The following is a 15,326-nucleotide window of genomic DNA, read 5'->3' on the forward strand; positions in this document are numbered from 1 at the left end:
AGTCATGTTATCTTGTAGTTATGTTTTAATCAGCATTATAAAATACACAAAGTTAAGTTACATCAGATATGTTACAGTTTGGCACATGTTGGGAATAAATCCACACAGGAAAAACATTCTTTGGTGAAGTTTGTATATAATATTGAGGTAATACAGTAATTCATCCGAGGAATTACTCAAACTTGTTCATCGCCAACAGATGATTGAAATGCATTCAGGGCAAATAAAGATTTTTTTTTTTTGCCTTAACACTGGTTTTAAAATCATACTATTGTACCAATAAGGTGAGAAGTGCAAACCTGTGAACAAGGTTATTGTTTTGAGTAACAGAAGGCACATTCTGGTTTATGCAAGCGAATTGTCAACCCTCAATTAATTTTTTAAAGTTGATATACTGTCAAAAACTATTCACAGCAGAGCAACAAACATTCACACTGATATAAATTATACTTAATAATATAATTTTGTCCTGTCTTTTTTTTTAAAGATGTGGATGTACCATCATGTTCAACTAAGAACATCAAATGTATGAAATCCAGTGTGCTGACAGGAATGTTTTGTTCACTTCTTTGTTTTACGCAGTGCATATTGCTTTATGTAAGACAGAGTTAAAACTCAAATTAGATAAACCATCTTGTCACTGACTGAGTTCACATGCACATTAATATTCAACTATTATTCAGATGATGACAATATTGTGAATTTGATATGCATATTGCCTTTGGATGTTCAGAAAGAGGCCTTTTTCCAAATGTAGAATTTTCTTATAAAGACGTGGAATATGCGGATACTATTCAAATTTATCTCTGGGCATAAATACAGCGTATTCTGAATATGTGCCTCAATTGGGATTTTCACTGCAGTTACGGCCTCTTGCTTGATTACAGTCAGCTCTGTGCATTGTCATGGATTTATTGTATGCAAGCCAACAGATTGGAAGGGTTGTGATGCATACCTAAATTAAACATCTATTCTGGTTGGAAGGAGAAATACATCTGCCTTTAAAACACGATAATGACTAGATATGTGCAATGTCACAATGCCGACTATTTCAATAACGTGGTTGAAGGAATAAAATAGGGAGGCTGTGTTTGCATGGCTGACCAAGTCCACCACTGTGGAGAACCTTTTAGAAAAAGTTCCTAGTTTGACACAGAGTAAAAATGGCACAAGCGGCTCCAGCTGGTTCCCTTTACCACATTTTGACACAATAAGAAACTTGGTTTTAGATGGTTTACTCAGAGTATCCATGTAAACGGGAATATTAGGGGAACACTCATTTCATAAGCCATGTAAACAGCCTAGTAGAAATAGTCTTTTTTTGGAAAAAGGGCAAAAATCTGAATATTTAGTGCAAGTAAACATAGTCACCGTAAAGCTGTGATTTGCATTAAAGCTTAAACTGCAATAAGTCATTTTTCTCAGCAGTGACAAGACTATTGGTCCACTCAAGGAGTCCTCTGATGTGTACCCCAGACCCCCTTTGAACCTCCCTCTCTGGGCAGTTTCACCTCATCCTCTGCTTGTGTTTCGTGGCTGGGAAGAGCCACATAAGGCTGGTGCCCCCATGGGAAGCCCTGAGGACCCTTCCTCAGGTAGAGTGGGAGGGAATCACAGCTAAATGTAATGTCCTTGAAGGCGTGGAGGAGAAAGATTCCCAAAATGATGGTGAGGAAGCCGCTAATTGTCCCCACTATTCCATCAGTGGTCATTCTCAACCATTCCTTAAAGAGGATGGCTGAGCACGCCATGACAGAGGTGGTGAAGAAGACGTAGTATATGGGCGTGACTATGGAGGTGTTGTAGATATCGAGGGCTTTGTTCAGGTAACTGATTTGAATGCTGACGCAGATTACCAGGCAGATGACTAACGCCCAGAACAGGGGTTCCTTCAGCACTGCTGTCCCAGCAAACAGCTCCTTAATGCCAATGCCCAGGCCCTTGACACAAGACACAGACAGGGAGCCAATCACAGAGCAGATCAGGATGTAGACCAGCACATTCTTCTGTCCAAAGCGCGGAGCCACAGCAAAGATAAGAACCAGGCTGCTTCCCACAACGCACACAGCAAACACAATGAAACCTAGTGGGAGCATTCAAGAATGAGTTAGTATGCTGAAAAAACGTTTCCACAGCGTGGTTAATCAGATCACACTGATGAGGAGCTGGTCCTACCTGGGTCTTTGAGCTTCTCGGCCATGGCGCTGAGGGAGGCGACCTCCTCCTCCTGCGGGGCGTGGATCACCATCACTGTGGAGCCCAGGACGCACAGCAAACAACCAATTTTCCCGTGCACGTTAAGCCGCTCATTCAGAAAGTAAGAGGAGAGCACAGCACTGGAAGGAGAGACATATGTTTCAGACAAAGAGAGTGAGCTCAAACGTTGCTACTACATTTTAAAGAGGTATATCTGCTGATTTTCCATTTGTTTTTTTTTTTCAATAAATTTCAAGGAAAGACCAAAACCAGTAATTCTACAGTGTGCGCATCAATAACTTCTGATTTCTCTGTCTGTGACTCTCATCTACAACTCAATTTGTTCTTAGTGACAAAGTAAGTCTAAAAAAAGCCTGTATAAAAATATATTTAAAATTGGCTAAATTATTTCCCTTAAAAGCTGGACACTGTAGTATTTAGCAAATGTTGCTCAAACTAGAGTAAATAGATAGGCTTTTTCACTGCAGATTTAGTGCTCCAGCGCAGCACTTCCCAACCTAGGGGGTCCAAGCTAAATCTTAGGGGCCACAAGATTTTTGTCACACAAAACTAGATTCATTTTATTGACTTTTCTTTTGTAGTCCTTCACCCCCAAAATGACCATTATACATGGTCCTCAATCAATCAATAAATCAATATGTTCGCCATTTTCTGTGGAGGCATGTGAGACAAATGTTTTCTTCACAAAGTCGAGGTAACACAGGCATGACTAACTGATTTACAAAAAGGCATTTTGTGGGTGAAGTACTTCTTTAACTGCTCACCGTTCACTTCCACACTAAGGCAATAAACTGTGATAAGGTGTCAAAATTAGACATTACTTTGACCTCCTCCTAAAAGGGTCCAAAGGTGAAGCTGACTAATCACAAGATCATTTAAACCCTCAGAGGATTCACAATCCAAAAAGGTTGGAAATCCATGTGCTTGTGAGTATATACATCACCAGGATGGTGTATATGGGACTGACTCAAATTAAACTGCCAGTGGCCATGTTCATGTTGATGTCACCCAGTCAAACAGTGTCGTTCAATTATGCATTTTCAGTAGCTTTTGGACAATAATAGAGGTCTAACACAGGGGGGAATAATCTGTATAAGGCTTTGCTATACAAACAGTGGCTGCTAGTGGGATCAAATCATTATTAGTTTTGATCTTTTTAAGGGATTAATTGATTATAAGACAAGATATAGTATTGGAAAGGCTAGGAGTATCTGTAGCACACTGAGCAAAGATCTGATAAGTCATCATAACATCAATGGCATGAAAAAATGCAACCAAAAAAAAAAACAATTACCTTACAAGTACACTCAGTGCTCCAAGAGGAGTCACCAGTGTAGCCGGCGCAAATGCATATGCAGCGAAGTTAGCAGCCTCTCCAGTTCCCACTAGAATAAAAACAAGATCATCGGTATGCACATTATCCCAGCTGGTGCAGCTGGTTAAATTTTGAAAATCATTCTCCTTCAACCCACGTGTGCAAATGTGCTCTTTGGAGGAATGTGCACTTCAAAGCTATGGTGTGGGCGCTGCCTCAACTGCAACGTCACCAGCAAAAAATACCAAACCCACAAGAGCTTCATTTCTACTTTGAAATACAAAGACCACAATGTTTCTGAGCACAGCTGGTAAGGAGTGTCACCACATGAAAAAAAAGCAGCTGACCACTTTGCCCATTTTGCAAAACTAAGTCAATAAATAATTCACTTACTTGAAATGAGTCCTGCCCACCACAGCCATTCTTTCAGGTAGGCATACCCCCCCTGACCTGTTAGATACAGAAAACAAAAATGGAGTACATGTTGTAGTTACGCTTATAGGTTGCTCACTTAAAATACTGCCTGATTGAATGTAAGCTGAAGGCTTAAGCTTCCTTTAAACACTTTTCAAAAGGTCAAGTCATGTTTACACAGACAAGGCTAATGCCCACATCTTCTAATGTTCTTATGTATCCATCAAGACATATCTTCCTTCCCAGTGATGTCTACATACTGACTGTGTCCAGTACCATGGTGGAACATAACTAAGCACATTAACTCAAGTGTGTCCAAATACTTGTACCTACTCTTAACTCTTTGCAACCTAAGCAAATTGTTTTGATTTCATTCAAGAAAATTACCAGAAAATACACATAAAGTAAGCCATAAATCAAACAAAAAATGAACTAGAGAAAGTGCTGAAAATATTTTATTTTCTTTAACATAATTTTAGGTATACAATTATTATAATTGTAAATTTAGTTTTCTAGTAATTTCCCCCCTTTTGGGGTGATTTCTCTCTTCTCTCTTGTAGTTTGCGGGACACTGGTCACTTCCTTTTCCCCTGTGTTTTCAAAAGAAAACAATTCAATTTGCTCAGTTTTGAAAAGGTCATAATGCTAGACACAAGAAAGCTGACGTCGATCAGGGTTAAATACAGCATGAAAAGTAGCTACCTTTAAATAACGTTACTTGTGTTACTTTTATTTACTTATTTTACATCTCTCAGAACATTTAAATTTCAAAATAACATTTCAAGGCTGCTAAAGTGAAGTTTCATTGTGATGGCTCTCGCAGTACCTGCTCGCATTGATCCCTTGCTGGCCAATCGCAGCAGGCCTTTCTTCTTCAGGATGAAACTGGCACCGATGAAAGCGCTCGAGCTCACAGCCAGAGAGAGACCAATGTAAAAGTCCAAACGGTTCACTTCCATCTGAAATAACGTTAAATCACAAAATAACGTCCCAGCGTTTGATTAAAAAAAAGTTAACGTCTACAAGAAACGGAGCTCTCGGGAACTTGTCATTAGTTGAGTAACAGGCGCCCCATGTTAAACATCACATGATAAGCTTACTCTCCCAACTGCGAAGACGTTAAAAGTGGCTTTTTAGACAACTAGAGATGCCGAGAGATTGAAAATGAACGTCTTATCTGAGTTAATTTTGGTTTAGTTAAGTTAAATACACTGTTTAACTGCCGCTACAACTTAGTTTCTAAAGTGTTTTACCTCCGTTGTCACGTCAACCCCATTCGTCGTCTGACATACAGGAAGGAGAGGAGCAGCTGATTGGCTGGCCGTCACCCGGCACTTCCGGGTAAATCACCTAGGCAACTAAAGAAGGGAGGAGACTTTCACATATGTGTTATTTTTCTCACCCACAGTTTTGGTTAATAAAAATAGCCTATGTATAAAATATGTCACGTAAATGGAGTACAAACACACATGAGAGCACAGATAACTGACATTTACACAGAACATAATAAATAATAATAAATGATCGATAGAAAAATATATTAATAAAAATGTATCAATACATAAATCAATTAAAAAACAAATCAATACATGTATCAATAAAAATATATTTTTTAATGTACACGTACAACTGAGTCTTAGAGCTACAATGAGGATTTTTTTTAATTTTGAGACTTCGAGAATAAAGACCTAATGTTATGACAAAAAAGTCGTAATATTACAAGAATAAAGTTATAATTTTGGGATAATAAAGTTGTAAAATAACGACAATAAAGTTGTGATTTTACGAAAAAAAAAAAAGTCATAATTTTAAGAGAATGAAGTTGTAATAATACGTGAATAAAGTCGTATTTTTATGACAAAAAAGTCGTAATTTTACGAGAGTGAAGTTGTATTTTTACGAGACAGGGGATATTATATTACAGAAATAGACAAATTGCCTGCAACCTGCATTAGTTTTAGTATGAATGTATTTAGTATTTCAGAATATATTTTTTGTTTTTTTGTTTTTTTTTGTCCATTCTTTGTAACATTTTATTATAATTCATTTACCCTGTCTTTTTATATTGCATGCGTATGCCTTGTCCTGTGATCTGTCTCAGCTCTGTTACACTATTCTTCTACTTCGAGACCTAAGGATATTGGCTTGATGTCTTTCAAAAGTATAGGTAAGAAGCAATGAACAACTTATAAAGAAATGACACAAAAAATTGTAAAAGTACAAAAAAAAAAAAATAGCTGAAAATTGAAGAAAAAAGTGAAAAAGAAAAGACCCCAAAAAGTGCTTAAAAATAACAATACTTCTCTAAAATGATTTATAATTATGATAATTCTAAATATATATTTTTGGACATTTTCTCTCGCGTCTTTAAAACTATTTTCCATCATCTATCTAGCAGTTTATTGCAATTTGAAGAGCAGTTCCTGTCAGGATGCTCAATGTCCGTTTTTATCGTGTTGTCAAATAAATCAAACAGATTTCCTCAGCTTTTGAAGGTTAAAATACTTGTTAAGGTGTCTGAGCGCAGAACAAGAAAAGTGATGTTAATGCAGGTTTCAAAGGGTTAATAATGTTAAAAAAGGGCTTCCCCGACCCATCCCCATAAATTCAAGAGATTCTCTCGTTAATAATGTGCTGCTTGACTAGTTTAAAACGTCATGTCAGGCCAACTTTAACCGAAAGAGTAAATAAAATAGACAACTCCTGCAGCACGTTGCAAAGACCGCCCTCGTAACCTGATTGGTGGTTGGTGTTCGTTGCGCATCATGCAGCGTTTTGATTGGACATAGAACCCGGAAGGAACGCTAACCTTGACAAGCAAGCAAAACTCATGTGCTGCTGGTTGAGGAAAATCGCTTAAAATTCAAACATTTCTGACCGTTTAATCGATAATAATAGGTAGGACGACTCTAAGATATTCCAGTAATTTTCCGATAGTGGTTATTGTCTTTTAGCTTGCAAAATGAATGACTAGTACTTACCAAATCATCACCGCACTCTCGGGACTAAACATCGTTTGGGTGACTTCATGTGGCATCACCTGCTTTCCAGCGATGAGGACCTCCTTACTGTTTGTCACCAGAGGCTGTGAGGCTCTTCACAGGTTTTTCTCACCAGTTTCAGCTCTATGGAGACATCAGAGGGTCTTTGTGTTGAGACACACGAGCACACAGTCCCGCAGAGACGACAGGAGTTACTACATAACCACTCCCATCTTCTATGTCAACGCTTCTCCTCATTTAGGACACTTATTTTCAGCGGTGATAGCTGACTGCTTACACAGGTACAAGCTGCTGCAGGGCTTCAACTCAAAGTTTGCAACAGGTAAATGCTCCATTCACCAAAATATATGAAACATTTTAGTCTATTGATTGCATGTCATGCTCACTATCCAGGAACTGACGTTTTTGTCACATGGATCTCTAAAGCCTATAGCATAAATAAGGGACTGTGCTTTATTGTAACTTTTTTTTTAATCTGGTCCCTCCCTGAAATTAAAATAATACTTTTTCCTTGAGAGCTAACATAAATAATCATATAATAATACATTTCCAACATAAATAATCATATAATAATAAATTAAACGTTGAATAAACTGATTTTGACAAAGGACGCTTTCGCCATGCAAGTTATCAAAGACTTTTGGAAACTTGACAAACTTATAATTTCTGTTTTTACAGTTTCTGGCTATAATAAATGGCGTAATTACAACCATAAAAGTGACTGTAATAAACCACATCTTCCCCCAGGGATCAATAAAGTATCAGTGATTGATTCTGATAAGTCAAAATAAAAAAACACAAGTCCCTTCCCAGTGCTTAAAAAATACTTGACATGCCTCCCATGTTTTATAACAACCCCTTAAAAATTATGAACAGTCCCTAAGTGCACAGAAATTATAATATGTATGAAAATGGCATTTATAATAGAACTGGAGAGACTGACAGAATTGGCACATTTTAATAGTAAATTAATAGTCATTTTTTAAAGCAAAAATGAAAAATATTTGTTGCTTCCAGCTTTTCACATATGAGAATTTGCATCTTTTTTTTCTATTTTATGTCATTATGAGTTAATTATCTTTGAGGTTTTTGGTTAGATATAACAAGCAATTTAAGGATGTAATGTTGGGCTCTGGGAAATTTGGGTGGTCACTTTTCTCGAATTTTCACATTGAATTGTAAAACACGCTGTTATCTTTCATTTCAGGCACAGACGAACACGGCTTGAAGATCCAGCAAGCTGCTGAAGCTGCAGGAAAAGAGCCCCTGACCTTCTGCACCGATGTGTCTGACAGATTCAAGCATCTCTTCAGCAGCTGCAGCATATCGTACACAGACTACATAAGAACCACCGAGCAGAGACACCGTGACGCCGTCAACCATTTCTGGTCAGTGCTCTGGAGCAAAGGGCTCATCTATAAGGGGAGTTATGAAGGCTGGTACTCCACACAAGATGAAAGCTTCCTCACGCCGTCGCAGGTGGCTGATGCTTTGGACTCTTCAGGGAAGGAGATCAAGGTATCGCTGGAGAGTGGCCATAAGGTAATTCAAACAAAATTGAGATAATAGCACAAGTGTGTTTTTATAAAGTAAACTTTAAAGCACACCTCACACATTATGGTATGTTTTCAGGGTTATATCGGCTTTAGCTTCATGACTAGACATTTATAACAGAACGGGGGCGTGGGGTTGGAAAGACGATCACAGGGCCGGGAGGGCCTGAAAACAAGGTGCCATTCTTATGGCAAATGTGGAATCTGGTGTTTTTTTGTTGTTTTAAAAGGACTAAAATTCAGGATTGCTCACACTCAAACGCAATAATTTTGAGCATTCTTGTTTTAAAAAAGTCTCTCAAGTTCCTAAAGTTTAAGAAAGTAATATGAAGCAGCCTGGCTCGGTCCTACACTTAAAAATCTAAAGGTCCAGATACACCAAACCGACATCAAAGAACCAGTGGTGTTGAATGCTGACAGTTGCGTTGCCTCACGTTGCCGGTGCCACAGCCAAAAAGTTGCACCTAAACACACAACAAAGACGACAGCCAATGGAATAGAACAAGATTTCTTTGATGTCACGCCCTCTTGACTTTGTTTGCTTTCCTCACTGTTTCTCATTTTCACATTGTGCATGGAGCTCAGCTGCAAATCAGTGATTTCATTCACCAACAGACTTCGCCAAAAACTGGGATGACAGATGCTCCCCAATGGCCAGACACTGACCAACAGCTGACTGTAGGCTTTGTGTCTTAGGTCCCTAAAATTCCCAAATTAACATTATTGATTATCTCATCCTGGTCTCGTCAAGAAAGTGAAAAGTCATTTTCCCAAAATATGTCGTTTTTCCTTGAAACAGAAATCAGATCACACATCCACAGCTTGTGCATTATTACTATCTCAATTTAACTTCAATCACGTCTTCATTATTTTACAGGTGGAGTGGATGAAAGAGGAGAACTACATGTTCCGTCTCTCTGCATTTCGGTCTCAGCTGCTCGACTGGCTCAGAGGAAATCCCCGGGCCGTACAGCCTGAGCGTTTCTATCAGGATGTTCTCCAGTGGCTGCAGGAAGACCTTCCCGACCTCTCAGTCTCCCGCCAGAGAAGCCGCCTCCAGTGGGGAATCCCTGTGCCGGGTGACGCTGAACAAACTATCTACGTGTGGCTTGATGCTCTGATTAACTACCTCACAGTAGCCGGCTATCCAGATAGACACGACCGATGGTGGAGCGTGGCCCACCACATCGTTGGAAAGGACATTTTAAAATTTCACGCCATCTACTGGCCGGCTTTTCTTCTGGGAGCCGGACTGCCGCTGCCGCAGACGATACATGTGCACTCTCACTGGACGGTCGGAGGAAAGAAGATGTCGAAAAGTTTGGGTAACGTGGTGGATCCTCTTGAGCGATCACAGATGTTCACAACGGATGGTATGAGGTACTTTCTTCTGCGTCAGGGTGTCCCAGACTCAGACTGCGATTACACCGACAACAAAGTTATGAAGCTGCTGAACGCGGAGCTTGCTGACTCTCTGGGAGGTCTGCTGAACCGCTGCACAGCTCCAGCTCTAAACCCAGCTCAGGTCTACCCTTCTTTCTGCCCTCAGTCCTTCCCGACTGAACAGGGAGGCAGGGCTGTGGCTGAAGATTACCACATGTTGGATGCTGTGAGAAACCTCCCCGCTGTGGTGGAGCAGCACTATGAGAGCATGCATGTGTACAAAGCTCTGGAGGCCGTCACTGCCTGTGTGAGGCAGACCAACGGGTTTGTGCAGCGTCATGCACCGTGGAAGCTGGACAGGACGGACAATAAAGACCAACGCTGGCTAGACACAATCATCCATGTCTCTCTTGAATGCCTGAGGATTTATGGGACACTCCTCCAGCCAGTAGTGCCAGGCGTTTCTGACAAGCTGCTGTCCAGACTCGGGGTGCAACCAGGCGAGAGGAGCTGGGCACATGTGAGCTTCCTGCCGAGGCATCGGGGAATGGACTGTCCCTTCGAGGGGAGAGCACTCGGATCTGACTCTGGAGTGCTTTTTAGTCGCTTGGAAAATCAGAACGTAGACAAACAGAAACCTAAGAAAACAAAAAAGGCAACAAACTTGAAATGAGGGATTGTTTTATGTTCCCTGTACACCGATTCCACCGGTGAAGAAATAAAACCTTTCACTAAATCTCTCAGAAGTGTTTCACTGACCCATCACTCTCTGATAGTTAACTGTCAGGGCGTGACAACCTATACCTTTAACAATAGTATTGGTGAGTTTACATTTAGGGACATCTTGTATTAACATTATTTTAACAGTGGACATTTTTACTTGTCATAGCAGTAAGGGAGCAGGAGCATCTTCATTTGAAATTATATAAATTAATTTCATCTGAACAGGAGACGTTAAAAATTACTTAAAACACAAACGACAACTTGGTATAAGGAAACTTTGAATGTGTCACTTAAAATAGTCTCGCATCTAGTGGTGAAGTTGCAGATTGCAACCAACTTCTCCAGTGAGCCAAGTGTGTGGAAGAACTACAATGGCTGACGCAGAAATGGGATTAGCCTTACCGAGATCCAGCTTTTTGAGCTACTGCAGAAAACACATGGCAAACTCCGTGGACGAGGATCTGCTCTGTGTGTAGACAAACAGCTCATTTTAAGGTAATGAAAACACAACAGGTTATCTTCAGATGGTTATACAAAAAAAATAAACACTTATGAAAATGATCCTAAATTTCTGCCAATGTATCTTCCTAAATCTTACACACTGGACCTTTAAAACTGATTTCTTGCATGTCAGCAAACTTGTTTGACAGACAAATCCTTTGATCTCCACTTTATGGTGAAATACTTCATTGACAGTTTTTAAATACGGTACACAAGCAGCCAACACAAGTACAAGACATAAAAACTGACATGATTTTTTTAATGAGAAATACACGAAACTGAAAAAATTGTACAAATTGAAATAAAATAAAAAAAATTGCATTATTCTTATAATTTCTGGTACTTTTTTACATAGACTTTTCCATTATTAACCATTATCTGTTTACTTCAGAGCAGGATCCCTCCTTCGGCAATCCATAATTACACAGCTGAAGTCGAGATATTTTCTGATCGGTGCCTCACTGGTCGAGATGGGATTTGGTTCATCGGTTTGGTGGTCCTTTGTGCCTTGAACAGTCTCCCCTCCCAACGGCCTACCCGGGACTGGACACATTCATCTGCCAATCTACAGAGCTGGGCCTCCTCACATACAGAGGGCCTGTTCTTCACACACTACTAAGAACGAGCACGATCAGTAATATGAGTTGGTGCCCTGTCCTGGTTGTGTATCTGGAAAAAAAGTGGGGAAGTTTTATTATAAAAAATTAAATCTGTTCATCGTGACACAGAGATGGAAATAATGACAGCACATAAATGAGGGGAGGATGACATTTAAAAGTTTTTGACTCACTTGATAGTTGCTGTTGCAGCTGTCTGACCAGAGCTGCAGTCTGCTGCTGCTGTTGAGTTTGCTGCATTCCCTGTCGTGGGAACTAAAACAGAGACACACACATCGTTATTACATCAATTTCTGATGTTTTAAACATTATACAAGTAACACCGATAGCAAACATTCAGCAAAATGTGATTTAGATTGATTTTTAGAATTGATTCCCAACATTTTAGGCAGCCGATGATGTTCACTGATTATAGCGTACAAGGAGAATACACCTAACATGCAGAGTTTCAGTGTCCTCAACAATGTCCCCGATTTTAAGAGTTGGCCACCGAAAAGCATCTAGTTTAAAGGCAACGTGATGACTTTTATCGTTAGTTTTTAAAAAGTAGCTGTTTCATTTCTGGGTGTCAGAATATCTTCAATGCACCAAAAGGAGGCTTCAAAGAAATCAATCAAAGTCAACGTAGTAAAACTGTCTGTGACAGACACCACTACTAAAAATGTCTGCTAACACGAGACACTAAAAGAACCCAACCTGGACCGGACCTACCATGGGTTGCTGTGGGGGCAGTGGCTGCATGCCGAGGCCCTGGTTCTGTTGCTGTCCCGGAGGTGGAACAGCTGACACCTGCTGCTGCTGCTGCTGCTGTGGAACCTGCTGTTGAGGGGGAACCTGCTGGGGCTGGACCTGCTGTTGCTGCTGCTGTTGCTGTTGTTGCTGCTGTTGTTGTTGAACTTGTTGGGCCTGCTGCTGCTGTTGTGTTAACAGGAAAGAAATAAAAGTTAGTGTTTGAGGTACAGACATTTACATTTTTTACTTTTATTTACTTGTAAAGCACTCTTTAATTAGGCTTCCTACATCTTGAGGCAAATTAAATATAGAAAGTTTTAAGACTTTTTTTTATTGCAAATGAAATTTAAGAACAATTTTACAATAACTTAAACTGAAAAGAAAAAAATATGGACCAAGCTTTCTTACAGAGTTAAGAACATTTTTTCCCAAACATATTGTAACGGTTCAGTGAAAAAGTTAGATGTGTTTAGAATTGGCAGATATCTATCATTTGTAAATGAGTTTTATTACTGATTTTGTTTGTGTCACTTTGTATGTGGGATTTTTCTTTTTTTAATGTTACCAATTATTTTGTGATTTTAAAATGCAACATCAGGAAAAGGCAATTCATAACATCCTATCTCCAATGTCTTTGCATTTTTAAGACTTTTAACAGACTGATTTTAGACATTTTAAGACCAATGAAGGCCTTTTTTTTTAATTAATGTATTCAATGCCTTTTAAGACTTTAAACACACAAACAGCCTCGAAATAAACTCAGCCCCGGCATGGCTACAAATGATGATGGAGTGACGTACTCTGAGTGCTTGTTGTCTGAGGTACTGCTGCTGTTGCTGTGCTGCCTGTTGCTGCTGCTGTTGCTGCTGCTGTTGTTGCTCTGCCAGCATCTGATTAGGCCTCAAGCCTGGGTGGACGCCCTGTCCTCCCATGTGACTGAGACCGTGCATGATGGGATTCTGCTGGAGGGGCTGGTGGGCAAACCTGAAGTTTATAGAACAGGAAGAGGACAAATAGTTCGACATGTGTGGACACCAAAAGCAACAATAATAATAATAATAATAATAATAATAAAACAATATCTATCTATCTATCTATCTATCTATCTATCTCGCACTTTTAAAGCTCAAGCAAAAACTGCTTCCCAGATAAAAAGGTTTACAGAATAAAATAAGATGTCAAAAACCCATGTAGCCCCCCCAGCCCTCTTATGACATAACCAACATTAGGAACATTAAGAGCGTTTAAGCACAAATAATAAAATAGCACTGCGCACAAGAGCATATGAGGGTGCAAGTTCAAAAATGCTATTTCCTAAATAAATAAATAAAATTGGGATAAGAGAATTAAGCCCATATAAGCAGATGAATATTAAGAGTAAAAGAAATAACCATGTGTATAAGCAGATAAGACACTAATAAAGGAGATGATCTCATGGATTTAAAACAGGTGTGTGGAAGTGATTATAACAATGTGAAACCTCTGCAATCTGGCTTTAGAGTGCTGCTAGGCAGCTAACAAAGCAGCAGCCCTCGTTGCAGCACGACTGACCTCTGTGTGTTCTGCATATTGTGCGCGTAGCCTGGAGCCTGCTGGTGAACGTAACCACTGGGCCTTTGCTGCATTTGCCGAAGAGGATCCACCACAGCTGGGTTGGCTCCAGGATGGGAGCCCTGGAAGTTTTGGTTCCCATAAGAGGAAGGAACTATACCACCACCTTGGGACGGATGCTGCATCCCCATGTGTGATCCGTATGTGGTATAGCCCTGAGATATGTTCTGAACAAGCAGAGACAATGTTGATTAAAAGCAAGACAGAGAAGGACACCGTTATTGATTTATTGACTGTGTCTGTCTGAGTCAGGATTATTTATTTTCAGAACTCATAGGCAAGGTAAATACACCTGTGAAGACTTTTCTGTGTGAAACATGAACACAGAAAATGATCTGACGATGGCTGCAGCATGAACAAAACCCTGTTTCAACAGCTTTTTAAAATTCTTTAGCATTAGCATGTATATTAAGGTGTCACATGATCAGTGCGGGGAATCACACATTACAAACTAACATGTTACTGTAATTCCACTATTTTTGGAGGTCACTACTAACGTATTATTTTTTTCCAAATAAATAACACAATTACTGAATTTAAATGGGTTTGTAGTGAAGCGCAGATCAGGTAACCTGCATTGAGTCCCTCCATCCTGAGTGTGTTTGAGAGAGAGGCAGAGCGAGACAGAAATAGGCAAAGAGAAGGTGGAAGGTCATCTACTGCGTGCAGTGTTTTCCGAGAAACATTGGTAATCAATCAATCAGCATTCGCCTGTAACTGCACATAAATGAAAGAGCTCGAGCAGTCTGAGGTCCCTGTTCTGAAAATATGGACTTTATTTTCCCCTGGTTGAGATTAAGGACAAAAAAGGCCTATAGTGGTGTGTTGTAGTCTTGGTGCAGGTTTTAAATCGCAAATGAATTTTATGGAAAAACAAAAGAAAAGCAACAAAAATACACTTACCTGAGATGCCTGCATTGAAGTATATGGTTGGTTCGGTGTTATTTGTCTAATCTGCTGTCCTAACATGCTCTGATTCTGAAAAGAGTAACAAGAAGTCAGCGAATAGCAAAGAGTCAATGTCCTCTACCAAGTTAGAGGGCATTCTAGGTACTTAAAACAATCAGACCATCCTCTTTTTAGACTTTAAACTGAATTTAAAATCAGATATCAAACAGAGAATGTGCTCCATCTTGAAAGCTGCTCCTTTTAGTTTAGTTTAGTTTTTTCACATAATACTAAGCATGATGAGGATAAAACATATAAATGTGCATGTGAGGGTGATGTAGACACCTATACTGGTTTATATGAAGACCAC

At 39.7% G+C, this 15,326-nt stretch overlaps 3 protein-coding genes across 3 annotated transcripts in view; 1 reads left to right on the forward strand and 2 right to left on the reverse strand.

Moving 5' to 3' along the window:
* Positions 1-7: 7 nt before the first annotated feature.
* Positions 8-5,280, reverse strand: zgc:101583 (uncharacterized protein LOC494104 homolog). Its single transcript, XM_042493170.1, has 6 exons — positions 5,200-5,280; positions 4,773-4,905; positions 3,926-3,982; positions 3,512-3,602; positions 2,176-2,336; positions 8-2,083 (listed from the first exon to the last, which is right to left on the reverse strand). The coding sequence occupies exons 2-6, from the start codon at positions 4,903-4,905 to the stop codon at positions 1,449-1,451; spliced, it is 1,077 nt and encodes a 358-aa protein (XP_042349104.1). The 5' UTR covers positions 5,200-5,280; the 3' UTR covers positions 8-1,448.
* Positions 5,281-6,751: 1,471 nt separating this feature from the next.
* Positions 6,752-10,850, forward strand: mars2 (methionyl-tRNA synthetase 2, mitochondrial). Its single transcript, XM_042493492.1, has 3 exons — positions 6,752-7,270; positions 8,156-8,490; positions 9,379-10,850. The coding sequence occupies exons 1-3, from the start codon at positions 6,913-6,915 to the stop codon at positions 10,555-10,557; spliced, it is 1,872 nt and encodes a 623-aa protein (XP_042349426.1). The 5' UTR covers positions 6,752-6,912; the 3' UTR covers positions 10,558-10,850.
* Positions 10,851-11,152: 302 nt separating this feature from the next.
* The window catches only part of med12 (mediator complex subunit 12), a 34,507-nt gene continuing 30,333 nt past the window's right edge, over positions 11,153-15,326 (reverse strand). Inside the window, exons 38-43 of the mRNA XM_042492964.1 lie at positions 14,972-15,046; positions 14,009-14,235; positions 13,250-13,441; positions 12,437-12,650; positions 11,899-11,980; positions 11,153-11,777 (exon numbers count right to left, since the gene is read on the reverse strand). Coding sequence (XP_042348898.1) covers positions 11,740-11,777; positions 11,899-11,980; positions 12,437-12,650; positions 13,250-13,441; positions 14,009-14,235; positions 14,972-15,046 — 828 coding nt within the window. The 3' untranslated portion in view covers positions 11,153-11,739. The remainder of the gene's footprint in view (positions 11,778-11,898; positions 11,981-12,436; positions 12,651-13,249; positions 13,442-14,008; positions 14,236-14,971; positions 15,047-15,326) is intronic.

Source organism: Plectropomus leopardus, chromosome 9, assembly GCF_008729295.1.
Source record: "Plectropomus leopardus isolate mb chromosome 9, YSFRI_Pleo_2.0, whole genome shotgun sequence".
NCBI classification, from domain to species: domain Eukaryota; kingdom Metazoa; phylum Chordata; class Actinopteri; order Perciformes; family Serranidae; genus Plectropomus; species Plectropomus leopardus.